The sequence below is a fragment of the Aphelocoma coerulescens genome, chromosome 1 (assembly GCF_041296385.1).
Source record: "Aphelocoma coerulescens isolate FSJ_1873_10779 chromosome 1, UR_Acoe_1.0, whole genome shotgun sequence".
In the NCBI taxonomy this organism is placed as follows: Eukaryota; Metazoa; Chordata; class Aves; order Passeriformes; family Corvidae; genus Aphelocoma; species Aphelocoma coerulescens.
The window spans coordinates 72,266,310-72,293,569 of NC_091013.1; the positions used below are offsets into that span (position 1 = coordinate 72,266,310).

General features: G+C 43.0%; 1 protein-coding gene across 6 annotated transcripts in view; it reads left to right on the forward strand.

The window, feature by feature from the left end:
* Positions 1–1,006: 1,006 nt before the first annotated feature.
* FLT1 (fms related receptor tyrosine kinase 1) overlaps positions 1,007–27,260 on the forward strand; it is a 109,373-nt gene continuing 83,119 nt past the window's right edge. For all 6 annotated transcript variants that reach the window (XM_069012687.1, XM_069012703.1, XM_069012680.1 and 3 more), the window contains exons 1-4: positions 1,007–1,298; positions 16,420–16,516; positions 16,814–17,034; positions 26,226–26,350. In XM_069012687.1, the coding sequence (XP_068868788.1) occupies positions 1,241–1,298; positions 16,420–16,516; positions 16,814–17,034; positions 26,226–26,350 (501 nt within the window). In that variant the 5' untranslated portion in view covers positions 1,007–1,240. The remainder of the gene's footprint in view (positions 1,299–16,419; positions 16,517–16,813; positions 17,035–26,225; positions 26,351–27,260) is intronic.

Sequence of the window (27,260 nt, forward strand, 5' to 3'; positions counted from 1 at the left end):
CATAGCATAAAAATATAGGGAGGGTCAAACTGAAGACCTGACTCACACAACAGCCTTTCTCTGGCTACACAGGGAAAAAGTGGAAACACGGGGCTTGAGTTTTGCTGTCATGGGCTCTCTTCTCATCTTTCACAAAATAAAACATGCATGTGAAATGTGAGGTATGTGCATAGGGGGGAAGAAATATATTTCCAGCGCTGCCCTGGGTGTTACAGGGTCAGTGAAGGCCAGCAGGAGAGCTGGCAGGGCAGACTCCCTAAGCATCCTCAGCCAGTGCTGCCCCTTCCTGGCTTCCCTGCTCTGAGCGCTCTCAGTGCTGCTGGCCGGGGACCCGTGCTGGTCTGGGTCAGGCCACGCACAGGGCGATCTGCCCCGCGGCTCTCCCTCCCCAGAGAAGGCGGAGAGCAGAGCCCTGGGCCCCCGGGGCACGGTCAGCGCTTTTGGGAGCTCCGAGCATCGTGCCCGGTAGCCGGGGAACGGCTGTAAATGGCCCCCGCCCGAGCTGGCACCCGGCTCAGCAGCCGGTGACGGGATGCGGCGCGGTCGAGGTTTTCCTGCGGAGCCGGAGAGGGGCTCCGCGGGACCGGGACCCCACCGCTCAGCATTTGGTCCAGGAATCGCAAGTCCACTGCACGCTCTCCTCACGGGAGCCCGGCGACGTGCGAGGGACAAGTCGCGCTGCCCGCCCCAGCAGCGCTGCGGCCGCGGCGGCTGGAAGCAGCCCAGCGCCGGGCTCCGGCGGGACGGCACGGCCGGGCTCCCGGGGGCCGGGGGCGGACGGGGGCGGACGGGGGCGGACAGGGCCGGGACACCCGCGGGGCAGCCACAGCGTGCCCGCCGACGGGCGGGCGGGCGAGCGAGCGGGCGGGGGACGCATCCCGGGGAGGGCGTGCTCCCGGCGGAGGATGTGGGCGGGGGGGGCGGAGGGGTGCTCGGCGAGGGGTGGAGAAGTTATAAATTAGCGAGGCTGGGGCTAGCGGGTATCTGATGCGCGCGGGAGGTGAAGCTGGCAGGGCGGCCCGCAGCGGATACTCCGTTTCCGCAGTCGGGTCGGGCCGGGGCGGGCGGGTAGGACTCGGGGGCTGCTGGATGCGGATTCCGAGCCGCGCTGTGCCGTTATCTCCGCCACCGCGGGAAGCGCCCGGGACCGAGGAAAGCCCGTCGGAGTCTAGCCGGCGCCTCTGCCCCTGCCTCGCCGCCGTCGGCAGGGAAAAAGCCCTGCGTTCCCGCAGGCAGGACCATGCCCTGCCAGCTGCTCTCAGGGACCGTGCTGCTGGGAGCCGCCCTCCTGCTCGCAGGTAAGGGATCGCCGGGACGCGCTGCTCCAGTCAGACCCCGTTCTGCGCCGAGCTCTCCGCGACGGGCCCCCAGTGATGTCTCTCGTCGGCTGGGCCTCCCGCGCCCCTGACCTGTCCCGCCACACCCCGCCTGTCGGCTGGAGCCGGCGGGCACCTGCCTCCCCTTCGCCCTTCTCCTCTGGACAGGGCCAGGGAAGTGATCCCTGCTTTCCAGGGAACGGCGAAACGCCGCATCCCCGAGCGGTCGTTATCCTCCGAATCCCGTCGGCGTGCCCCGGGACCAGCTCCCCGGAGGGCCCGGCGATGCGGAGCCGCGGTGCCTCTCCTCCTCCAGACAAGGCAGTGGTGGCGTGGAGGCGAGCCTCTCCTGGGCACAGGGGACCGCCGTACATCATCGGGAGTTGTCCGAACCGGTGCATCACGGAAAGAGAGCATGTCTTGGCTGCAGGGCACGCTTCTTTCCTCCGTGTCTTGTTTTCAAGTGTCCCAGCTCTGTCCGTGAAGCGGCAAAGGTGTACCTTTTCTTCGCAAAAATCCGGGTCCTGCTGCCTCCCGCCTGAGCAGGTCGGCGGAGCACCGGTGGCGCTGCTTGCGGGGGTGGCCGCGGGGTCTTACTGGAGAGTGGGATGGAGCTGCTCTCCGGTGCCTGCATCCCGCAATGCTGCGTGTATTGGGATGGATCCTTGTAGATTTGATGTTCTTAATTAAGTTTTATTTATCTTTGAGCCAAGAGCCAGTCCCCGTGGGCCGGAGCGCCGTGGTGGGCAGTGCGCCCTAGTGTTGCGTGGCTGGTCACCTGGGAGCAGGGGTGCGTAGTGGCCGGGCAAAGGCTGGTCCCGCGTGGGGTCATCGCTCCGCAGGGCCGCTGACCTGCGGGGATGCGCCGCGGAGAGGGGCGGATCGGCGGCCTGTCCGCGCACGGGCTCCCCGTGTCCCGCCCCGGGGCAGCGCGCACGGCCGCGGGGACGGCGCTTGGCAGAAAGGGGCTGGCGGCCGGCGAGGAGCGGGAACAAACCCCGGGCGGGGAAGCGAAAAGCCGAGCTCCCCGCGGGACAGCCGTCCAGGGCAGCGTTCCTGCGGTTAGCGGCGCGCCCGCCCGGCCACGCTGCCCCTCCCGAGTGCCGGGGGCTCGGTCTGCTCCGCGCCGCTGAGCCCACGGGAGCGGTCCCGCTGCCTGAGGCTTCCCGGGAGGAGGGCTGGCGGGGCCGCTCCGACGAGACGTTTTCCTGCTCGGGAAGTGCTGATTCATCAGCTTTAACACAGATATATAGGTATTCTACTTTTTTTTTTTTCTCTTTCTTTTCCCCAGGAAAGCGCTAGTTTCCCCACATTATTTGTCTCCGCCTAGGAGGTTCTTATGCCCAAGATGAAATAGGCACAGGCATGGGACACTCACCCTGGATACAGGAAATGTGGGTTCAGATCCTTGCCAGGCTTCCTTCACAGCTTGAGTTTGAACTTCAGCGTCCTGCTCCCACGTGGGCTCCTGCAGCGACCAGCTACGCTAGGGGACTCGCTTCCTCTTTCCTGTCGGAAAGGTTTTCCATTGTGCAGATCATGGCAAACCCACTGCCCAGGGAGAGGGTGGACTCTGTGAGCCAGGGGCTGTGAGAAAGACCCTGGTTCACCTTCCTGTTCATGTGCACCCTAGACCTATCCTGGTGGGAAAAGCTTGGCTTACTTAGGAGACAACCTGGGGCTCTGGATGCTGGGGACAAGCATCCCATCGTGATGGTTGGCTCAGGTACTGTAGGCATTGGAAAGTTACTTCTCTGTAGTTTGGCTGAGTGCCTTTACAACCGTTTTGCTGGAAATTCATATCCCACCCATGTACAAGAGATTGTGCTCAAATCAGAATTTAAATTTTTTCAGACTCATTGGTTTTGTTGCCTTTTTTTTTTTTGCTTGTTTTCTAGAAAAGCATTCTTGCTCAGCTTTGTTTGGACATTTCAAATGGGTTGACCATGCTTCTTCTGGGCCACTGGCAAAACTCCCCATAGTTGCGTTTGCATGGAGAATTTCAAAGTTATTGTTGCAGTTGTGGGACGTTTTGTACCATACATCTCTCTGTGCTTTTCTTCCCATTTCACCCTTCTTCACTGCTTATTTACCTACAATTCTTACTCAGGCTGCCCAGCACTTCCCATTTCCAGTGTTCTTGATGAAATTCAGTTCATCACTGGTCCTGTCTTGTAATTCAGTCTCTGCAGGTGTCTGCTGAGCTTCCATTTACTGACAGGTTCTAGAGGAGTTTCTCAGAAACAGTCAGTGGTTCAGAAAGAACCTAAAAAGACCACCACAAGGAGGTGACAGAAGGAGGTCTTTCAGCTCATATATGTCTACTTAATAATTTAAATTTCCTGAAAGCAACATGCAGCCTACAAGCTTTGAGAGTACCCATTTGAAAAATGAGATTAAGGAAATTAAATTCATTTGACATGTGAGTGTTGGGCACTTCAGGTCTCTTGTGCACATGCATGTTTTGCTTAACTTGGGAAAGAACTACACTTTTTTTCTGGGTTTTGCATAGTACTCATATATGTTTTCTTTATATCTTATATATAGTTATTCCACAGATTGTATTGCATACGCTTGCTAATGATTGTACACATAATGGTCAACGTGAAAATGTGGTTGCTGTATTAAGTTCAATCTCCCGGTCCTCAACTTTGTGTTATTATAATGTTAATCACTAACATTTGGGATTGTGAAGGACTGTGTTTAAATCCTGAAAACATCAGACTCTGCAGCCTGGATCAAGGCTTATGCACCATGTTTTCAGAAATATAAACTGGTGATTTAGCTGTATTTCCAGCTGTATTTCTGGCTACCCACATAGAAGTGGTACCTCACAATTAGCAGCTAGAAGGTAAATAGATTCTATTACAGTCTTATCTGGGAACAGCACTATATGATCTCAGTTATTTCAGTTGGAACTAGGGCATCAAAATCCCCAGTGGACTTTTCAATTTCATGGTCAGCTGGAAAAAATGAAGGAAGGAATTCCAGGTCAAATCTAATCAGTGCTGATGTTAATTTCGTGCAATAACTAACCTGACTTCTCTGAAAATGCTGTTCAGATGGAAGCTCATATGTTAAGGTTTCAATTTGGTTTGAGTACTTGCTGAAACAACTACACAGACAGAATGGTCCAGTTTGGGATTAGGGCTGGAGTTGTTAAAAAAGTTCAGACAAACTGGCTTTCCCGCTTTTTCTGCACCTTCACAGAAATGGGGCTCCCTTAAAAATTCCAAACTGTATTCACATAAAGCAGAAGAGTTAGACACTGGAGATTTAAAAAAAAAATGTGTATGGGGTTATAGCACCAAACTTTTTTAACATAGCTGAAGGAAATCACTTACACAGTTTACTGATGTTTTACCAGACAGACTGATGTTTTACTCATATGCTCCACACAAAGCTAGATTTCATTCTCTTAAAACTGGTGTAAATCTGGAGCAATTCCTTTGGGCTAGGCTAGCATCTTCTAGATTTACAGTTTGTGCTGGACAAAATCAGGACTTGACCTGTGCCGTAGTAAAGATCTTCATATCCAGAAGCACCCAGTATATTTAGAACCCCAAAAATTTGCCACTGGGGAGATTTGAGAGGTTTTTTGATGGTGTTGTTTTTTTTTTTAACATCGGAACAATAAAAAACAAGCTGTCTATTTTTTGTCACATGCTTCAAAGACTAAAACCCGTAGCACTTCACACTGTGTGGGTATATAGGACAAAAGGAAATTGTCCAGATTTGCAGGACAGTTGATAAGTCCTTACACTTTATGTGGTCTGGAAACTTCCAACACACTGTTTATCAGCTTGCTGGTTTTCATGTTCGACTGAGATTGGGAAAGGAAGAAGCTCAGCAGATGAGGGTTAAGGTTCAGTGTTTCAGAAGTCCGTGTCCAGAGGGGCTGTGGTGGGACTTCAGCAGCAAAATTGTTCCTTTGAATCCCGCAGAGTCAGGCTTTGGGGCTTCCTGCTGCAGCCCCAGAGAGAATGGAAAGCGAGACTGCTGCAAGAGTAGGTTTTGCACGAAATGCCCACTCATGGTCACCTCTGCTCTTGGAGACAAGTCTCTCCTATTGGTGTGAGACCTTCAAGAGGAAAACTGCTCCCTCCAGCAACATGCTTCATCTTTAGATCTCATCCCTGCCCCAGTAGTCTCTTTTTGCCCCTCTATCAATATTTGTGAGAATGTAGAGAAACATTTCTCTATATGTTTGAGTATGAATTCTATCCACAGACAGAACCAGGCTCTTTTCTCTTTGCCCTTGTGATGCATCCTTAGTGCACGTATTCCTGCAACTGGGAAGCAACCTTTCCCAAGCATCCTCATCTGGGAATGGTCTGACTTCTTGATGCATCACAGGGGACTGCTTATCCTAAAATTGGTCCAGTGATTGTCAGGAAGGTGCCCACACAGTTTTCTCTTAGTGAGATGCAGAAATTCAGTTTCATTCCCCTATGGTTGGAGATCAGTGCTGCATAAATCCCGATGCTTGAAAGAAAAAACTATGCTGCAAGCGGGAGCTGGAAAAGGGAAAATGTAGTCATTAGTGCTCTCTCCAAAGCCAAGCATGGCATAATATCATGCTTTTGTGACCAGCAGAATGAACTCATGATGGAACTAAGCGAAGTACTAACAGATTGAGAAACCAACAGTGAGGGCAAAGAGATTTGAAACTGTAGATTTCAGAGGTACTTTTGTCTGAAACTTAAGTCTTGAGCCATTGAGATGTATGGAGAAATTTGGACAGGGATGTGAATCACTGTTTTTTCTGTATTAAGTCATGTTTGCATTTGGGGTATATTTTGTGTGGCACGGTGAGTGGAGATGTGCCAGATTAAAGATGAAGAGGAGGATGATTTAGCTTGTGCTCCATCAGTGTATTCAAGAATGTTATAGATGCTTGTGCAATAGTTAATTAATTCATTAATCATCTTTCTTGGACTTTGGTTTGTCCTGTGTTAATGCAGATGCAAAAGGTTCATGTTCATGGTGAGTTGATTTTGCTCTCTGTTGTTTTCCCCTCAAATTGCAGTTGATTTGTCATTACTGAAATCCATATCCACAATGTTAAGTCACCCCTGTAACATACTTAGAGCATAATCCAGTGTGATGTTGTTAACACTGATTTCTCTTGGCATGACTTTTCTGGGTGGTGGGGCTGCTTTTCCAGCATTCACTGATATGTGGCACTAAGCACGTGTGCAATACTTCTTTTTAAGATGTATTCCTTCTTTTGGAGCTATGGCCTTGAAAAAACAAGGTTCTCTTTGCTGGTGAAGCACCTGAAGGATGGGCAAGGAGCTAGAAAGCAGCTGCTTCTAGGATTTCAGTGGGTTGAAGATGCTGTGACATTATTCCCACTCTGTGCCTGGGAGAGGGTGAAGCAGGCAGGGCACAGTGGTCCTGGAGAGCTAGGGACCTGTGAGCAGATGTCTCTCCTCCTCAGATGTTCTCTCAGGAAGCCTGTGCTCTGGGAACAGACCCCCTGCTTAGTGCGTGGGGAGCGACAAGGGATGAGTGTGAGGGCATTTCTTGAGAGGAATTTCACAATTTCACATAGCTCACTTAAGCGTCCTTCCTGTGGGATTCTTCCTTGACACAGAGTGAAGGAATTCACCTCTTTTGTTCCCATTGTCATTCCTCTGTGGAAAAACCTCTCATCAGGATCACCATAGACTAATGTTAACAGAAGCGTGAGAGTTGCCATCCTGGATCAGACAAGGGCTCTATTTAGCTTCATGTTGTGTCTTTACTGGTGTCCAACATCTGATCTTCAGGGAAGGTCCAAGAAGCCTTGCAGGAAGCAGTTATCTGATAAAATTCTCAAGAGGGGAATTTTTTTTTTTGTAGTATGATCTAAAATTCAATATTATTTCGTAAGAAACCATGGGATTGAGGGTAAAGGAAACTAAAATTTAGTTGTTGTCTATGTTTATGCAGGTGGATATTACATAGTAGAAATAAGTCACATTAAATTGTATAATACAGAGAATTTTCTTGTTCGGTTGTGCTGAAAGTGTTTGGGGTGAAACCCCACCTTTCTTTGTCTCATGCAGTGCTGCAATTGACACTCATCCTAATCTATTTTATAGTATTATTGGTTATCATTTCCCAATGTAATTGAGCTATAGGCACGCTTGTCAGAAGATTTCTCCATGTGCATCTGCCTTAGAGTTGGTGCTTTAGATGTCATTCAACAGCAAAGTGGGTTTTGCTCCTAAGCCATTGCAAGGGACTCACTCCTCTGTGCAGGCTGTTCCAGTTCCTCTCACCTCTCTATTTTAATTTGTTGTGCTTCATTATTTACTTGCTCTTGTTTTGAACCCAGGGGCTTTGCTTACAGCTCTGTTTTATAGGTTTAAGTGGAGTGGATGGAAAATCAGTTCCTGACTTTTCTTTTTGTCTTGGAGCACTACAGGGCAGTTCAGATGTAATGACGGAGCTTTGGAAATAATAAACAGCAGCCTTCAGCAAAGTGGAACTCCATCAATTTTGCTTTGTATTTCTTTTACATAGTTGCTAATTTGTTTCTATGCTTACAGTTTAGTGATTACTAAAGCCCCAGATGAGTTTGACAGGCCTGTGTTGCTGGTTGAGCAGGTAGATTACTGGCAGGTAGGCAGTTTGTCTGTCTTTTATGAAAGTCTTCCCATTCAGTCCAAGTGTGTTAGTTTATTTGTTCTGCCAAGTAATCTGTTACAAATTTTAAGTATCTAACTGGCAAAGAAATTTAGTTTGGCCAAGAAAATGTACACTTTAAATTCTTGGGAATTCTGAATTATTTTCATGTCAATTTTAGCGTACTTGCTTTCTCTTTATACCATATCAATACTTTTCTACTCGCTAATTAATGAAATAAACTTTTCTGAAGAATATTGAGCTGATGATTATGTGCTAGGATCTGTAAGGGTGGATTAGAGCAGAGGCACAGTACTTGCTGACACATGTCAGTCAGTAGATCTGATGATTCACGGGCGTGGCCTGGATGGGACTCCCTGCACTGTGTAAGCAGCACAGGCTGAATGGTGTGTGGATGTGGAGGCATGAAACAACACTCCTGGGTGAGTGCCATTGGCTGATCACACGGCATCCTTTTTGGCTGGGCAGAGGGCAGATTCACAACCACTTCTCATCTGAATGGCCTGAGCCGGGCCTCTCTGCAGGGGACAAGACAGGCACATCAAGGTGGAGGGGCATGAGAGCCACATGGATTTGTGCTGAATGTGACTGTGAAAGTGTTGCTATAGCCTAGCTCTACTGTTACCAGCCTCAGCTGACCTGTTTTGTTTTGTTTTTAAGCTGGGCATTTACTCTGTTGGAGTGAAGACCAGACTAAGGTGGACACAACTGTGGTATTTCTCTTCTCAATGCACATCACATATATGTGTGTGTTTTGCCTCCTGGGTGTGGTTTACCAAAGTGATCATCCCACAAGAGTTCATAATGGAGGTGTCAGACTGTGCATTTGGATATCCATTTCCAATTCCATATGCCTAATGGGAAATAAAAAGTTTATGGTTATGGCTGGTTTTACTTCTTCTCTGTAAATATGTCCTCCTTATATAGCTGATGAAATGAGCACCTGCCTCGGGCTAGATGCTCATTTCAGATCCTATCTTTCTAGAGATACTACAACTTGATGGATGCAGCAGGAAACCAAGTTCATTTTTCTCTCAGGTTCTCTGGCTGTTTAATATTGAAATTTACTTTTCATTGGCATTATATGAAGTGCCTGTGCTGAAGTGCCTGAGCCATGTGCTCAGGCATGGAAGTCACCTGGTGAGTTTAGGGCTTCTGATGAGCTGGTGAAACAAGTGCCTTCAAGCAGGTCTTATGGGGCAGAGAACACTGAACTGCATGGCCTTGGTTGCCCAGGTATGATGGGAAATGTTAATAATTTCAATTGGTAGTAACTGGAATGAGATTTTATGTCAAATAACCAGCTGAGATTTCAGTTTGTTTAATTTCTACATCTGAATTTTTAAATGAACAACCCCTGCTCTTTAATAGAATGGCTTTACCACAAGCTTCTATAAAACCAGCCTGACCTAGCTAGGGCAAATACTGGCAAAATGTTTGGCAATTATTGGAGAAATGCATATTTGTTTACATTTGCAACTATGGGCCCCATTGGCATGATAGTGTACTGCTCAGGGGTGTTAATGAAGTGTTATCAGAACTATTCTGCTATTTTTAGCAACCGGGTGTTTTGCTTTGCCTCTATAACATTTACTTGTATCAGTGTGTACACTAATCTAGGAACAGCAAATGCATACAGAGAGTAAACAAATTATAACTTGCTCTGAGATCTAGAACTAAAAAGGAAGGGACATGGTTGTTTGAATACCTTTCTATGCCTAAGAAGGCCTGTTTTGGGCAGGTGCACATCCATTTTCCCTGCAGACTGATTTTTAATTCCACATCATGGAGTCATGGCCAAGGCTTTTAGTCTGCTCAGAAATGATTTAATCTACTGTTACAAATCTTATGCTGCTCAGACTCTATTATGATGTGTATCATAGAGCAGACCAGCTTTGCCATCCATTAACCTATCAATTTTTTTGGCTGGCTCTTATGTCCTGGTGGTACTTTAAATTCTTAATTATAGTTGAGATTGATCAAACTTAAGCATTTGATCCAGAAATCACTTGGCATGTGTTGCAGAACATCAGACTGGATAAATGGAATGTCCTTTTTGGACCTGAAAGGGATGAGCCAATGAATTGATCGTTTTTGTGCATTTATGTGTACTTCGTAAGTAAATGACATCCAATAGTTTTCCTGGTCTTGAATGCAAAAGAGAAGAAAGTTTCAGTCACCACAGGGATATGTGCAAGTGATGGCTCTGTTAAGGAGTGATACAGCTTGAGCTGCTGCTTCTACCCTGAGGGTGTTTTTGTCTGCCAGCTGTGTGGTGCCTCTTTGCACAGGAACCAACAGGAAACAAGTACAAAACTACCTCTGAGTCCAGGGACCTGTATCTGTTAACACTTGTAAATCCCCATGGCTCTTAATTGACCTGCAAAGTTCTGCTTCAATAGAAGCAGTGGTTACATTTTGCTGCTTCAGATCATGAGTTTGCTCATCTGGACTGTTGTCAGTGTCAGCTTGGGACAAAGGCATGCCTCCTTGCTCTCACAGTTAAACTGCCCTAGTTTATCTTCTGCAGGCTTCAGGTGTGAAGTTTGGATTTACTTCAGAGAAATGCTGTGAAATTAGATGACTGTCAGGTTTCCTTTAGAATGGAGACTTAAATGGCATCTGAAAGACCTGGAGATACCACTTGGAGTCTCAGGGTGGCTCATGGTTTGACACTGTAGGTCTTTCCTGGAGACTGTTTCTAAGTGCAGGCAATGGAGAGGGTGCTTTTACCCCCGGGAACAGGAACCAGGCTGTGCTGCCTTCTTTGTCTGTATCCGAGCATCAAAAACCCAGGTGACAGATGAGATGGGGGCTGTTGATGCCATGGGGTTAGAAGAGTGTCTCGTTCAAGTAGCAGTTCTTCCCAGCCACCAGCACTCACAGACGTAGAAAGCTTCATTATCCAGGGTGCTCCCTTCTCCCTCTAGTCCTGCAACAGGACCAGGCCACACAGTCACACTCCAAACAGGAAAACAAAACTTTCTTTTCCATTCACCACACAAATTTTAAGACAATTCTCCTCAGAAGTTCTCCTGTTTTAATAAATGCGAGTATTAATGCTGATGAGAATCTCAGTGTTGATTAGACTAGAAGGACCTGTTGGTCAAGGCTTCTTCATATGGTCAGATGTAAATCAAAACTTTAGGTGGCTCTTAAGAGTTGACCATTAGTTCGTCTCTCTCTCTGTATCTTTTTTTTTCTTTAATAGAGTGAATTCATGTAATGATGTAATTGCAATTATTATGGATAGGTACAACTGTTTGACCAAGAAAATAGTTATATTTATTTACAGAATGGCTTGAAGAACCTTTAAAAGAGATGGTAATACAATAGCTTGTCAAGAATAGAATAAATAGAAATAAATAATATAAATAAATAGAAATAAAGAAAACTACTCATATCCCAGGTTTCCTTACACAATGGAGTAAAGCCATATACTCCATTTGAGGCTAGCTGATGGCCATGTTCTGGTTAAGCTGCTGCTGCAGATCAGAGTCAGGTCATTTTCACTGGAGATGCACTGAAGGTCGACCCACTGGGTACTGCCATGTTCCTTTACGTTTCGTTTGGATTCTGCAATTGCTTATTAGTTGCACACATGTGGGTATTCCCAGTCCCGTCAGTGGAATGACTCATAAGAAGTGCTCATATGCATGAGTAAAGTCCTGGGCTGCGTTTGAACTGAATGACAGATGTTTTAAGCAGCACAGACAGGAGAAGACCCTGTTAAGAAATCACGTGAGCTCTCCTTCCAGTGCAGGAGTGTCGTCTACAAAATGCATTTTTGCTGAATATTTGAATCAGGAGTAAATGATAGTTGATGGTAAAACCCTCAAAGGCTTCGTTACGTTTCACAAGGGGTAAAACACGTGCAAATCCAACAGTGACTGAAACAATTACTTCATGATGGATAACTTTATTTCCCACAGATGGCACTTTAAACCCAGAAGGTCAGATTCTTTGTACATGCTGAAGTTGCAAAGATAAACTGATCATTCTCCTTAATCTCTCACTGTGCAGGTGAAAAAAAGATTAGTCAACATGTTGAGGATAACTGGAGTGGCTGGAAGAAAGTTACAGTCCCAAATTATGGAAAAGATGTTAGAAAGGCATCAAGCCTGTCAACTTCAAGGAAATTTATAATAACTTCTAATATTGTAAATTTTTTTAACTAGGTCTTAAAGCTAGCTTTTAGATTTGCTTTCTTTAGTCAAAGGTAGCAGAAATTCTCAGTGTATGAAAAGAAATTTAAAAGTAGAAACTGGGAAAATCTGAATGGGAATAATAACCCAGATCATGGTCCCAATTTTGAGTTCAGCAAATCTATCATTTTAAAGAGAAAACAAGATTTAGCAGAAATCAGTGGAAGGTTCATCATGGGTCCATGGTTACTCATTTGTCTGTAGAACTAGACACACATTGTATTGGAAAAATATATGCATGTTCATCTATTTTATCTTTTTTTTCATGACTTGTGATCAGTGGGTTTTTTCGGTTAACAAATAATTCAAATTTTTATTTACTTAATTTGGAAGACAATCAGCTTTTTTTGAAAGACAGAAGATAATTGAAGAAAGCTTTTTTTTTTTCCCCTTGCAAATTACAGATTGCTCTCTGTTTTCATAAAAAATATTTTTCTTTCCTTTACTTTAGTTAGAATGGCTAACTTTTGCAATCTAAATTAATGTTTGCTCATTAATTAAGCAACCCCATTGACTGACTTTCACATATATCTAATAAGCCTTCCATAACAAATAAAACACATCAAAAAAAATCATCCCTTTCCCCATGGGAGGAGATTCCTCAGTTATCAGGATTAATTAGTTCTCTTGTTGTCACATGAAAAGAAGTTGCACCCCTCAATGTAGGTCACTGTGAGGGTAGGCTGCTGATGGTCGCTTAGTGACAGGCACAATGATAAGTGAATGTGTCCTGTTGAGCCATGACCCTTCAGAAAAGACAGTGTCAAGTAAAATGCCCACAGAAGGTACATAGAAGGCATAATCTGCTTCTAAATATTGACAGTAGGAATTTCCCTGCTATTCTCCTTCCTTTTTCTTTCCTGGCAAACACGTCAAACTCTATTGCATTTGTGCTTTGCATCAGTTTTGAAGCATTTAAAAACGTAAGGAACCTAATGACCCATGAATAGATAAGATGTCAAATAAAGCTATTTTTCTTCAAGACATCGCATCTTGCTGGTAAAAGCATTGTCTCCCATACTTGTAAAAGCAACAATATTGGCTTGAAATAAGACTTCAGGTTTTTGTCACTGAAAAACTAAATAAATGAATACATAACAAGGCTTGTATCTCTTGCCAAATACACTGACATTAAGTCTTCAGTGTTCATATGATTAACTACTGGAGTTAAGTGTCTAAAATGTACTTGAAATCAATGATGAAATGCTGGCTTGTGTCAATGGGAGCAGAGTTAGACAAACACTAAGCACTCCTTAAGATCCCACACAGTGTGCTGTCTTTTAGATATATGTAAAATGTGTAAAAGGGCAAAAGCTCGAGTATGTATCCAGTATGTTTGGGTTTCTTTTTCTGCCTACGAGATGGGGTGAAAAGGTAGGTGGTTTTGTTATGTTTTTTCTTTGATTTTAGTAACTCTGAGGCAGATCTGACATACAGGCTTCCAGGCTGCTTTGTTTTTTATGCTTCATTTAGGATAGATCTTAAGAATTTTATGTCTTTGTTTATATCACTGTAAAGTTACGAAGAGAAAAACCTTGTAACATTTATGATGGTTTCTTGCTCATCACCCTTGGCAGACTTTGAGAACCACAGCAGCCCACATTCCCAGGGCTGATCTCCTGGTCTCAGCATGGGTCAGACGTGGGCACAGTGCTGCATGACTGGCTTTGCTCCTGGGCATGGTGCCGGTGCCAGTGCCGAGCAAAGCCAAGCGCTCAGCACTGCAGGCATGGCCAGGCACCGCAGACTTGCTCTCCTGTCTTGCTGTCAACACCTGTCACTCACATGTATTTTTCCACTTTCCAACCAGTTTTACACAGGAAGCAACCTACACATTGCTCTCTAGCAGCTAGGTTGAGTGTTGCAGCTCTAGCAGCTGGGCTTTGATCCCGATGGTTTCCTCTGGCAGTCCATCATGGATGTTTTTTTCATATATATTGAACTGTTTGTAAACACTGTTGCATGCTTTCACCTTTTCCAGAGCCTCAAATAAGGAGCAGTTCAGGGAAGCTTAAGGTCAAGTGTCTCCCTGAAGTAAAAACGAAATTCGTAAAGCTGAATATAAATGCTGCCTTCTTGGGAGGGCATTTGACCCTTCAATTCTGGGATGACAAGAGGAATGCAAATGCAATGAGGGAATGTGGGAGTTTCACAAAACCATCAAATTGTTTAGCTGGAGGATGTTGACAAACCCTCTCAACTAGAGTGCCTGGGTTGCTCTCCAAGAAGCTGCCTAGGCTGTTGTAACATCTTATCTCAATTTCTCAGTGATTAGCCTCAGAGGCATTGTTTCAGAACAGTGAATGAGAAGACTCACAGACTGTAAGCATCTATGGGATAATATCCCATAAAAGCACAGTGTGCACTTTGGGGGAACCAGCACTTCAGTGTTGAGATTCCTAAAGGGCAGGTGAGAAAAATGCATGTTTGCAATATATATCACACAACAAGTTGCTTCTTCAATTATTTGCTGCATCAGTTTTCTCCCCTCTTAACAGCTGGCAGAATATATTACTTTCTAGTTAGAAATATGATTGTCTAGACAGATCTCAGGGGAAGCCTGTGAGTAAGTACTGTCTCACCATTCAAATCTATGCTGTTATTTGTGGTGCAGTCCAGAAGGCATCTTTATTCTGAAAATTTGTTATGCCCTTGCTTGCAGCTTGTGCAAGTGAGCTATAATTCAATTTACATTTATGTTCAAGTGTACCCTTTAAATCTTGCTTTGAGTAGGCACAGATGATAGAATATATGGGAAAACTACTGGAGCCACAGCTTCAATAAGATATACAGGGCTAAAAAGAAAGCTCCTGAATTTGAAGCACCCATTGACTTTGAAGTGTTTATACATCCAAATTTTTGTCACCAATCTCAGCAGGAACTGGTGTCCAAAAGTTCCTTCTCTAGTCAACAAAAGAGGGAGGTGTTTCTGATGGGTGATACGTAGCCACCAAGTAAGGTTCATGTATTTCTGCTGTGTTTGTTGCATACAGCTGTTCATACTTGGCTGTGGCAGGAACCTCTTGGAAGAACTTAAAATAGCCGAGCTCAAAGTGTACTTGACTGAGTTCTAGCAGAAAGATGTGCATTACCCTTGGCCATGAGATGCTGCTTCTCCCATATGTTGGCAAAGTAATACTTTCTCTTGAAGTGGTTTGAGGTAGTTTCTTTTGCTCTCTCTCAACGCTGAAATCTTTACAAATTACACTTGAGTCCCAATTAGACTAAAACTGGTTTTCAACTTTTAACTGTTTTGAAATATTTTCATGTTATGTTCCCAGCTTCCGGAACATTTTGCTGTCAGTGCAAGGGCAATGGGATGCATCAAGCACTGTTTCTTCTCTAAGGCATGCTCTTCTGTCAGCTTGCCATGAAAGCTTTTGTGGCCATCCAGTCAGCACCTCCTGACTTGATGAGAGGGAAGATCTCGTGTTCTTCTGGTTTTCTGACCATGGGGCTTTTTCATGGTCTTCCTAAAAATGGCTCCACATGGCCTTTGTGAAGCCCACCTGGATGTTTTCAAGTGTCCTAAGCCACCTTGTGTTATACTGACACCAAGGGTTTCACCCATGCCAGAATGGTGTGGCCACGGCAACATACTTGCTTTCTCAAATAGGCAGCAAATCTGGCCTGGAAGGTGTCATGATCTTGTTCTCAAAATTTACTGTAAAGCTCTACCTTTTGACACTGCTTCACTGACAGGAAGCCCACCCCTGGCGAAGAACCATAGGTAACAGTGCTGTGACCTTCAGTCAGGAAGGGAAGATCCTTAATGCCCTGTCACTTCTTCCACGAGTTCCAGCTTTGCAGTGAGTTGTTTGAGTGGGATTTCAGTATCTTAGAAGTCAGTCTGTGGCTCTTACCACGGGAGTGGCTGACTTTTACCCTTCCCATTGAAGGGGCTGCCATGGCTGTGTTTCCTGAGGAAATGCAGCCAGTGGTGCCCAGGGGCACACTTCCTTGGTTAGATGTGTAGTCATGAGGTCCTGAAGTTTCTTCATGCTATGTTCAGTGAAAAACTTGAGAGCAAAGTCATTGACAGATAGCTTTCAATTCTATTTTCTTTCCGGAGTAGTGCTGCTGGAAGGTTATTTGAGTCCTGAGTCAGGGCAACAGGACTTTGCTCAAAGGAAGAGAGTATGTGTGGTGAGAGAGGCACACAGTTTTCTTTTCCTTTCCAGTATAACAGCACAAATGTGAGTGGGCTGGAAGTAAAATTATTTGTCTTTGTTAATGTTTTGGTTTTTTCTTTGTTTTTCTAGGATCTAGTTCAGGATCAAAACTAAAAGTCCCTGAGCTGAGTATAAATGGCATACAGCACGTTGTTCAAGCCGGCCAGACTTTAAATCTCACCTGCAGGTAACCAGCTGAGCTGGATTCTGATAATTTGGCAGGGAGTCCATACACCTGACACTTTCTTTCTTTTGTAACTGAAATTAGAAAAAAATTAAACCTTATGCTGTGGGGAAAGGTGGGGAGTGAACTTCAATGGCAATTGTTTAATAGTTCTTTGTTGTTTCTGTTGTTGTTTTTGGAAAACAAGATAAAAGAGAACCCCATAAATAGCCTGATATAATAAAAAAGAAAGCTTGGGAACTGAAGCTATATAATTGCAGCCCAACATAATTGTTTCTGCTTCCTTATCTGTATTTGCAGGGGGGAAATGGTTCATTCATGGTCTTTGCCTGAAACTCTTAGCAAGGATAGCAAAAGGCTGAAAGTAATTAAATATGCCTGTGGAAGGAATGGGAAGCAGTCCTGCAGCAGTCTGACCTTGAGCAGAACTCAAGCAAGTGACACTGGAAACTACAGCTGCAAATACCCAACAAGTCCAGCAAAAAAGAAGAAGGAATCTACAGTCTATGTATTTATTAATGGTAAGATGAAGTTTTTCTAACACTTCTTGGTACTTGCTCTTCAATACAAGGTGGATAAGTAAGGCAGTTCAGCTGTGGCTGAGTTTTGAATGACATTTTCAGCCTTGAAAAATGTTAATTTACCAATTAATGTATAAAATTTTCTTTCTCAGTACTTGCAAATACAAATGGTAGTCTTTTATCTGTTAGGAAAAAAAAATGAAGCAAGAAAAAGACCCAATCCAATCACTTGTCTAGAGTAAACAGGAGTCCAGATGGAAGTGGACTACAAGCAAATATGTGAAATGGGTATCACAAACCATATCCTACATGACTGGATGAGATGCGATTTCTAGGCTGCTGAAGGATGCTAAAGCTGTCTATCCAGATCATTGACTTGCCTCATGCAGCAGAAAATTACTATTTGCATGTGAAATCATATTCAAAAAGGTTTTCTATAGTCCATGTCACACAGATTGAAAAAATCTAGAATAAATGGAATCAAATTAAACACAGAGCTGCGTTCAGCAAACAAGTATTTTGTAATGTATGGGAAGTGCTGGAATTAGGTCAGTTAGACTATAAAAGAAATTTCTTTCTGATCCTGTTTCCTTCCAGGGTATTAATCAGACACTTCTGAGAAGAGTTGAATTCAATAGACACAACAATAAAAGAACAAATTATAGACACTTTAGGGATTTAATTAATACTTTAGTTTTTCCTTATTTTTACAGAGTAAAATTAATAGATTACTGTAGTATTTCATGATTCACAGATTTTGAAAGCCCATATTACAGAGAACGTGCAACTGGAAGTTTTCCAAATTCTGGGTCTGCTGCATCTAATGAGTTCACATCAGAGTGAATTAGCCTTTGTCTTCATTTTGTGACATGAAGAGTGAGACTGGCACTGTGAAAAAGCAGAATGAAGTGGACCTCTCACTACACTGATAGAAAATAAGATAGCTGCCCCCATTATTGTGTGTTGCTATATTGAGCACTATTGGCTATTTCATGCTGTTCATCCTGCTTTCCTTCATCAGAAGTATGCTGCAGTGTTTTTGTCGCCCAGCTCTTTTCATTTAATTCCCTGTAAATCCAACAACAGATGCATCCATGGAAGAATAGCCAAAATAGGATATTCATTTAGTGACCAACAGCCTGCAACCTAGGAAAACGCACAATTTCCTTGGATTGCCTTTGTAAGTTTCCTATCATGGGACCTTCTTGAACCTCCCACCTTGGATGTCATCCCTGTCTGAGACCTATCCACAATTGTCTCCCTGCACCACATGAGAAGAACCTCTCTGATAAACTGAATTTACAATACAAGAGATGTCTTTGCATTCTCTTGGTCTCTTACCCGTTTGAAGAGTTAATTTTTCTGTATCCTAAATTTTTACAAATGAGAGGCACAACCGGTCTTTCTAACTCTTCACTGCTTCCCAAGTTGTACATGGCTTGCCTGTGTCTGAAAGGAACCTTCAATTAGATGATTGTGAACCAAGGTTATCTACAGAATTCACATGGTGATGGAAGAATCATTGCAGAAATAGTTTTAGGACAGCCCTCCGCCACCTCCTGTCCTCCTATCCCCTCTAATCAGTTAAATAAGGCTGCCTACGTGTCTTGGTTTCGTTGGTTTTTCAAGGACATTCAGTCATAAATCTTGATGTCACTGTTGAAGAGATGGCTAGATTTTTTTAACTCATCTAACCTTAATTGCCAAAAATATAGTATAATGTTTCAGGAACAAATCTGTAGCAAACTTAGGCCTCTCTGGCACGTTAATTTTCTGAATTTGACAATCATTTTAATTGAAAACCAATTTCTTAATATTTAAGTGTTAATTCTGTCCCAGGAAATACACTTGAAAGTTAGAGAAAACTATGGATAATGAGGGAGACTGCCAGGTTACTGCTCATTTAATGCCTGTTGAAAGTGTCACTCTGCCCTAAGGTGGAGGAAGGTATATTAGTCTTCCGAAACTTTCCAGTTCCAGGAAGAATTGTTGAGTAAGTTGGAAAGAAACAAGATACTGAGTATCAAAACTCACCCTTTCTGATAAGTGTAGTGTCAGAAAAAGTCTTTTCTTTCTCTATGCTATCTCATTGTATCTATCTCTTCTCTATCTGTCTCTTAATATGAGTCCCTGTTTCTCTGAACATGCATGAAATTCAATTATCTAGCTCAAGTGGGGTTGAGATGGGGGTAACAAAATCCTCTGTGAAGACTATCTTTCCTGAGTTTAGTTTTACTTTGCATTAATTTGTGGGTGTTTAGGAAATAAACATTGTGAAATTTGGGTCCCTCCTAGTTTTGTATTGTTTCCTGTGGCAGGACGCTGTGTCAGTCCATTTCCCATATTAGCTCCATGTGGATCACCAAGGTGCCTGTTTCCCATGTCTTAGCATGTGGCTGATGAGAACAAATAGTTGCTATTTACAAACACAGAATCTGAATCAGGAAAGTTGATATTGTTTGTACAGGAAGTCATCACTTATTGTTTTAAAAATGTTATTCATTTCCGTAATTGGAGTGATACTGAATATGAACTGGATTTTAAAAAGAAGCCCAAAGACCAGACCACAATAAAGCCATTAGATCCTTTGGTTCAGTAATGAGTGTGTGCTACAGCAGAAAATGAGCTGGTATAAAGAAAAACAAGACACAGGACAATGAGGACATTGCAAGTCCCACAGGCCCCAGGATGACTTGAAGCATTTCTGAAGTTCTGCTTCTGGGTATGAAGGAGAGGCAGGCTGGTGACTTGCCTTGGAGGAGCTAATCCTGTCACCACTCTTCTTTCAGCTGGAGAGGTCACTACTGAGTTGCAGCGGGGAGTGAGTCCACAGTGTCTCAGCAACTCTTGACCCCACACAGCTCAGGAATTGAGACATTAAGAGAGGGAAATTAATTCTCTTAAGAGTCTTCAACTTTGCCTCAAGAAAACTGATGGCCTGACTCCCCCCACAAGCCATGGGAAAAATCTGAAATGCAGCAAAGCCTCTTTGCCAATTTCTTCACTGTCTCGGACCCAAAACTGCTCAGAGCTTTGTTTTGTAAGGGAACTGCAGCCTAATAGTAAAAAGGAAAAGATTTGCAATGAACGCTCACTGCATACATTGCAGTGAGGCATGGGGAATTTTCTGCTTGAAAAGAGATAATGGTGGAATAAAGACATTTAAGAAACACCAACTTATCAGCAGGCCATTCTGAATCCTATGTAAATTTCCCTGGGGACAGTACTAAGGGCTTTTCTTTCTGTCTGCTTTGTCCCAATATCTCCAAGGCACTTTTCAATTGCTGGATCTCATTCACTCTCTTCAAAAATGTATAGTACTCTTAATTCTCTATTCTCATAATTTCTTGCCCTTGAACAAATGCTCCCATGGTATGACAGAGGAAAAGCCTGTAAGTTCAATTACATTAGTATATCAAAGTTAGATTTTTGCATGAAGGGTTGCTATTTTCTGTGATGAAGACAGATTTTGGCTAGTAATATACAAGAGTAAAATCTTCATTCTGCTGCAACAGGGAACAGAATTCTTCTTGAAGTAAAATTGTATTTGGCTATAGGGCAGTAGCCCATTTCTTAGTCAGTGTTCTCCCTCTCCTTGTCTTTTCTCATGATCCTGCTGTGTATGTCTTCTGGTCAGCTACTTTTCCTCGCAGAATGAGACATGTTTTAAAATCATATCTCTAGGCTGAGTCAGTCATCTATTCTCTTTCCTTACTTAACAGAGAGCAAAAGGAGCTTCTGGTATGTGCTTTCCATCACTGACTTTTCAAGAAATCTGGGAAACAAGCTTAGAATAAATTCCTTGCTTTGAGATGATTTCAGTCAGGTGAGATAAATCAGAGCTGTGTAATTAAAGGTGCAGGTCCTGAGAGTAGTTGTGCTCACCAAAGCCTAGAATGTCAGGCATGCCTCCTAGTTGTATGTATTTGGCTCGATATGTGTCTTGGGCTCAGCAGTCCAAAATGAAGGGCTTTATCATTAGGCAATTGTTCAAAATGTAAGCCTTTGAAATCCCAAAACATCTGGGATTCTGAGCTCATTTTCAAACTCTAAAGTTGTATGCTGCAGGTTCTGAGTGTACTAGAACTTCCTGGGCATCTCCCTGGAAGGTCCTCCTGCTGACAGATAGCGGGATCCAGCCCCAGAACTGACATGCATTTGAGATTTAGCTTGAATGGATTGACTCCTGTAATCCTAAAGATACTATTGTTGCAGAACATGGAGGGTATCCAAAGAGTTCTCCATAAGGGTCTCTTTAGATCAGAAGTATCAAAGTCAAAATAATTCAGCAGGTAAAAAAAGCAGTAAGACACAACACCCTGAGAGCTAACAGAAAGGGAGATTTTTCTTCTTTTTCCTTTTTCCTCTTATTCACAAATAATGCACTGGTAAAAGAACCTGCTAAGGCCTGGGAAACTCTTCCTCCCCAGTGCCTTTTTTCTGTCTTTGCTTTTGGCACAGTTTAACATATGAGCAGTACGGTTTTGGCTTACACCGTCGGAGTCAATACTATGATAGCGCTTCTGTTATGAAGAGGAAACTCGTTGGGATTAAACTATGTTGCAGCTGTATCAAGTATGTGGACACATTTTTAGTTTCTAATGAGGTTCCTGTTACAAAACAGAGACCTCTAGGACTTGCTGACGTCAATCGCCTGTAATTGCCGTGCTTTTGTCATTGAGTGTACGTGGACTTCGTATCACGGGACACTGTGTGGAGTGGAGCATGTGTGGACACTTTGGCAGCATCAAATGCTCTGCACTCATCCCCCGTGGTCCTTCTCCCTCCAAGGCTCATAGCTCCTACTGAAACAAATACCTTTCCAGGGTGAGACATCACAATGGAGGGATACGTTTGAAAGAGCGTTCCTAGTATCCATTAGCCTTTCTAGGGATTGTTTGCTGAACATAGTAATAGCTCTAGCGCGGATTTCCTGGCTAATGTGACTATTTTTCCTGAAGATTTCTAACTGTGTTTCATTTGTGCCATGGTCCTATGTTGACGATAGCATAGTATAACTAGTCTCAAAGGAAAACAAACCAAGCTTACCTAAAAATTGTTGTACAATTGTAGTAGGAATTCTTTCTGTCTGAATGTGCTCTAGATGTAAATTAATAATCATATAAGTCCAGGTAAAAAAAAAGCAAAACAAAAAAGGAGGGTAATACTTATGTCTCAAGTTTTCTTTCAAGGTTTAGACATGCTTTGTTTTGGAAGAGTGTTATTTTACGGGTTAGAAGAGGCAAGAGTGGAACAATCTTTCTTCCAGAATAACACAGACAAAATGGGATAGTTTTTCTTTAAGGAAATAATGCATTTGAGCTGGTTTAACAGATACATTTCCTAGGGCATGATTCATCTCTTTTTAAAGCAGATGTCTAAAACAGTTCAGATGAGTCCCATTGCAAAATTCCCCTGTCTCACCAGGGACAACACTAACGGTTTGGCTGCTAGCTCAGTGAGAAATATCTATATTGTAGATGTGCAAATGGGGCTGGAATGACTCTTGGTGTGCAAAATTCTTTTGGAATTACTTCTGAACAGCCCCAATAATTTATCTGGGATAAATAAAGTTAAGGAGGTTTAATCCCTACGATGGAAAGGGAATGTGGCAACTGGCCCATGAACTTCAATGAAGTCTGCATGTCTGTTCTTTCCTAAAGATTGTGGTTCTTTTCACATGCATGAGGGAAAAGGTTGTTATGTGGATGTGATGATAATATTTCACCTCTTTTAGCCTGAAAAAAATCTCAATGATGAGCCAAGTAGGCATTTTGGAAGAACTTCAGAAGATAAGCTTTTAGAGATTTCAAGGAGCTTAGATTTTCCTGTAGTGACTTCTCTTCTTGCAAATGTATGTATAAGTCCTCTGACTTACATAGCTCAGATTATTAAAAACAAAACAGACCCAAGAACAGTAGCTGAAGCTTGTGGAAAGAAAAACGCTCTCCATCTTCTCTGAATTTGGCATTTCAGTGTTGGCTGATTTAGTTGTTTTTGCAAACCCCATAAATAGCCTAGACAGGTTACTGATACCAGACATAATATTGCTTGTGCTAAGTCTCTTATCAAGTTTTTATCTGGCTGCCAACTAGCTCGGTAAAAAGCTGCTATTTATGCTCTTTAACAATATAGCAAATGACCTTCATGGATTTTGTGATTTCATGAGTGGTCTTTGTGGGTTCATGTTGATTGTAACTGAGAGATATTGTAAGGAACACAGCCAACCCAGCACACAGTCATTCATTCTAGGCACAATTTAAAAATACACTAAGCTGACTTTTAAAGTAACCTTTAACATATGTAAATATTCTGGCTGTTCAGCTTTCATTTTGCTACCCTTACAGGCAGCTCTGAATAAAAACAACCAAAACAAACCAACAAACCAAATCAATGATTCATAAAAATAAGGTCAACCCCCTTAGATCTTCCATTCCAAATCCCAGTGAAGCTGAATGTAACCTGGATGTGGTCTTCAAGATAGGTCAGTCTGTGATGTTCCTTCTAAGTCTAGAGCTTTCTGAACATATAATTAGTGGAGCTGGCCCAAAAGACTGCTGATGGAAGATTAAGTCATGCCAGATGTGCTTCCAACCAGCTACATGGGGAAGGATGGCATTTACCTCCCCTCAGGAGGAAATTGAGAAGAAATGTAGTGGGAGCTAGTGGCAATAGCTGGTGTTGTGATGGGAAGGAAAGAGGAAAAAAAAAGGCAAGGAGAGCTATTGCTTGGGGGACAGAAAAGTTCCATGTTGTTGGCAAACCCTGCTGATGTGGTATAACCTGCCCTCCCCTGCTGCTATGTGTTCAGCTTTGCCTGATCCAGGCTCGTAAAGCCCGCATCAGATTTCTCATCTGGAGGCACCGAGAGTATTCCGTTATGGCCTTTAAGATGGAAGGAGAATAAAATTCAAAGGGAATCAAGAAAAGCCTCCATGCTCATTATGAAAAAAAAAACTGTGCTAGGAAAACATGATGCGTATTTCTTTTAATCAAAAGCAGGAAGACATTTGGAGCACTCGGGGCCATCGATTGCCCTCTGGCCCATGGCGGAAGTCCCTGGTGATGTCAATGGGAGCTCTGCACGCGAATAGCGGGGGCACGGCGACGCCTCGGCGCACACGGCAGGGAGTGTACCAGGAGAGGCTGTGACCGAGCTTTGCAGCCTACCAAGGGCAACCAGAGCGCTTAGTCCAACTTTGTACAGCACTTTGTTGACTTCTCCAGGCGTGGACATGTACTTCCACTGAAGAAGAAGATGAAAGAAAAGCCAAACATGGTGTTTTATGCTGGTTTCCTGTCCTTGCCTTTGGGCGGGCAGGAATCCTGCAAGGTCTGAGCTGCACAACCCCCACTGCTTCAATATTGGCATCAGTCAGTGGTGATACTCTGTCTGCAGACAGCACCGCAGTCCCCAGAAGAGCTCTTCCTCACACTTACAATGATCTGGAGATTATGGTACAGGAAACCACTTTGCAAAGCTTGCTGGTTTCGGGCCTGAGCTCTTAATTTTGTGACAAAGACAAATGAGTCTTTGGGGAGCAGTAAATCAGTTTGTCTGGTGATGTTAAGGGGCAGGTGACCTCTTCTGTGGCTGCAGCCCCTGAAACAAAAAAGGTTCTTTTCCCTGTGCTACAAACAGGTTCATTCTTGGTCTTTCCTTGAATCGCACTGCAGAGGAAACGGCGGCCTAACAAATCCTCAGGGCATTTTTTATTACATATGCATCCTCTATTACTCATAAGTTCCTTTTGCTATCTCAGTGGACATTTAATACCTATTATTAAATAATACTTTGTGACTTTCATTTCAGAAAGTTTGTATAACAGTTTCATTAAATGACTTTAAGAAAACTTTTTTCTGTATCCTGGAGCACATTTGAGATCCTCTGCCTTAGGATTTTTACCAGTATAAATTAGAGCAGAATCTGTTTTTCTTCCTGTATGATGTCTCAAACAAAAATATAATTACACATAGTAAGAAAAGAGGATCCTAAGGGCAGAACAGTTTGATGACACTGGAAAGTGCATATTATGCTTTTGAAAGACAGGCAAAAGTAACTTACTTGAAGAACTATTTAAGTGAACATAGGTCAACATGCAGAAGTTTGGGGCCAGAACACTTGAATCAAGAGTTGCAGTTTGAGGTTTTATAAGGGATCGGTTCTTGCTAGCTTTACTAATTTCTTATCCAAGAAAGATTTCCATTGTTATTTCTAAGATTTTTGACTGAGTGAAAATAATGGGATTTGCCTGAAAAAACATTAGAGCTGTAGATAAGCACAGAATTAAGATCTGAATGTTCCACTTTTTTTAGGAGTTAAAAACCAAACCTTATGTGAATTTGGAGGTAGTCTATCTGCAATGTGAGTCAAACTGAAACTTCAGATCTGAACACCTGCAAAGAAGATTTGGAGCCAGAGCCTGTGGCTTGAGCCCCTCTTTGTTAAGTGGTCCAAACAATAGCAGCAGCAATGTTCCCTGTTCCCAGCGCAAGCTATTTATGACAATGCCCTTTGTTAAAGGGATTGTTCAAGGGACAGTAAATTACTCTGCCAAGCTTTAGTTATCAAGTCAAGAGGAATTAATGTTTTCCTGGCATTTTCATTTACCTTGTCACATAAAAAAGAGACACATAGGTATTGTGATAGTGGGAAGGAGGAGAATAATTAACTCTCTCTAGTCCGTATCCTCTGAGATGAAAGTATGGCTGGATAATCACAGTAGATTCTTTCTCCTGATGCAGTCAATGTGAATTTTTCCTATCAATTTCCTTGCAGACAGCAGGATGGTGTACTTTGTAGGGGGTTCCTGATAAGTGAATTTCAGCTCACTTCCCATATCATTACTTTTCCTGGTGATAATAAAATACAAGTGCCATGAAGCAAGAAACACATATCTCAGCAGTAGAGATGTTGCTGTACTGGAAAAAATGTGCTTCCACTCTCCTGAAATTTAAAGAAGACTTCAAAGTACTGATACTGATATTGAATGATAAATATATTTTCAAATATTTATTAATAGTTTGATGAACATGTTTAAACAAAAGTAAATGGATGATTGATTTCAGGACTTTTTTAGCTTTCATTATGGACAGGGCTAGTCTGTTTTTTAAGTCCGTATGTGCTGTTACAATTCCCATACACTGTCTTGAGATTTCACATATTAACCTTTATTTTTCTTCTTTTGCAGATACAACCAATCCGTTTGTAGAGATGCACAGTGATATACCTAAAATAATAAATATGGCTGTAGGAAGAGAAATGATCATTCCATGCAGAGTCACAGCACCAAACATTGCTGTTACTTTAAAAAAGGTACCTCTATCCAAGCGTGCTCTGAAAGTGTTACTGTGGATGATGTTTTAGTTTGTTTACAGCTATTGTAATGCTTTTGAAATATTTTAACAATTTAATATTTCTTATGCAACGTTTCTGGGTGTCAGTGTGTTCAGAAATATTTCAACCCTGGAGGCTTCATTTTGTGTTGCACAGAAGGGCTTCATCAAATCTCCTGCAAAAGGTGGGGATTTTCTGAAGAAACTTAAACTTCTCATACTACTTTATTAAATCCTCACTGGCAAAGGTTTCTTAAGCCCAGGAAGGAATTTCTTGTTAGGAGAAGAGATTTCCTCCCACCTCTTCCCCTGCCCTTCCTCCCTTTTCCTCTTCTGTCCTCTGGAACAGCCAGTGAGTCCCTGGAGACTTGCTGTGTCTGTACAAGGATCTCTGCAAGCCTTTGCCCTACCTCACTCCCACCAGTGATTTTGCTACTTCCTTTTACATATGAGTGCACTTAGAAAAGGGATGGCTTTTCGTTGTGGGGAAACTTTGCAGGGAAACTACAGAGTTTGATGTGGTGGGACTAGTTTTAGAAAAAAAATAGACATTTCCATGTTTTGGGAAAAACATTAGTCTAGGTTCCTTAAGAGTTACATGGACAGCTAACTGAATCATATGTATGTAATAAAGTACCTTTTATCAAGACAGAGAATGGGACATTTTTTTAAAGTTATCTTTTTTTTTGCTTAAAAATTAGGTGGAGGTGGCAATGAAGTTTTATTTCTAAATAAAGGGAGTTATGCACATAGTGGCAATGAAAGTTCATCACTGTTAAAAGGAAAAGAGGTTTGTCCCTTTATAGAATAACAAACAGTTGCCGAACAATACCACCATAAGATACTTATTTAGTGCAATAGAAGTCTTTGGTTATTCTTTGACTGCAGAG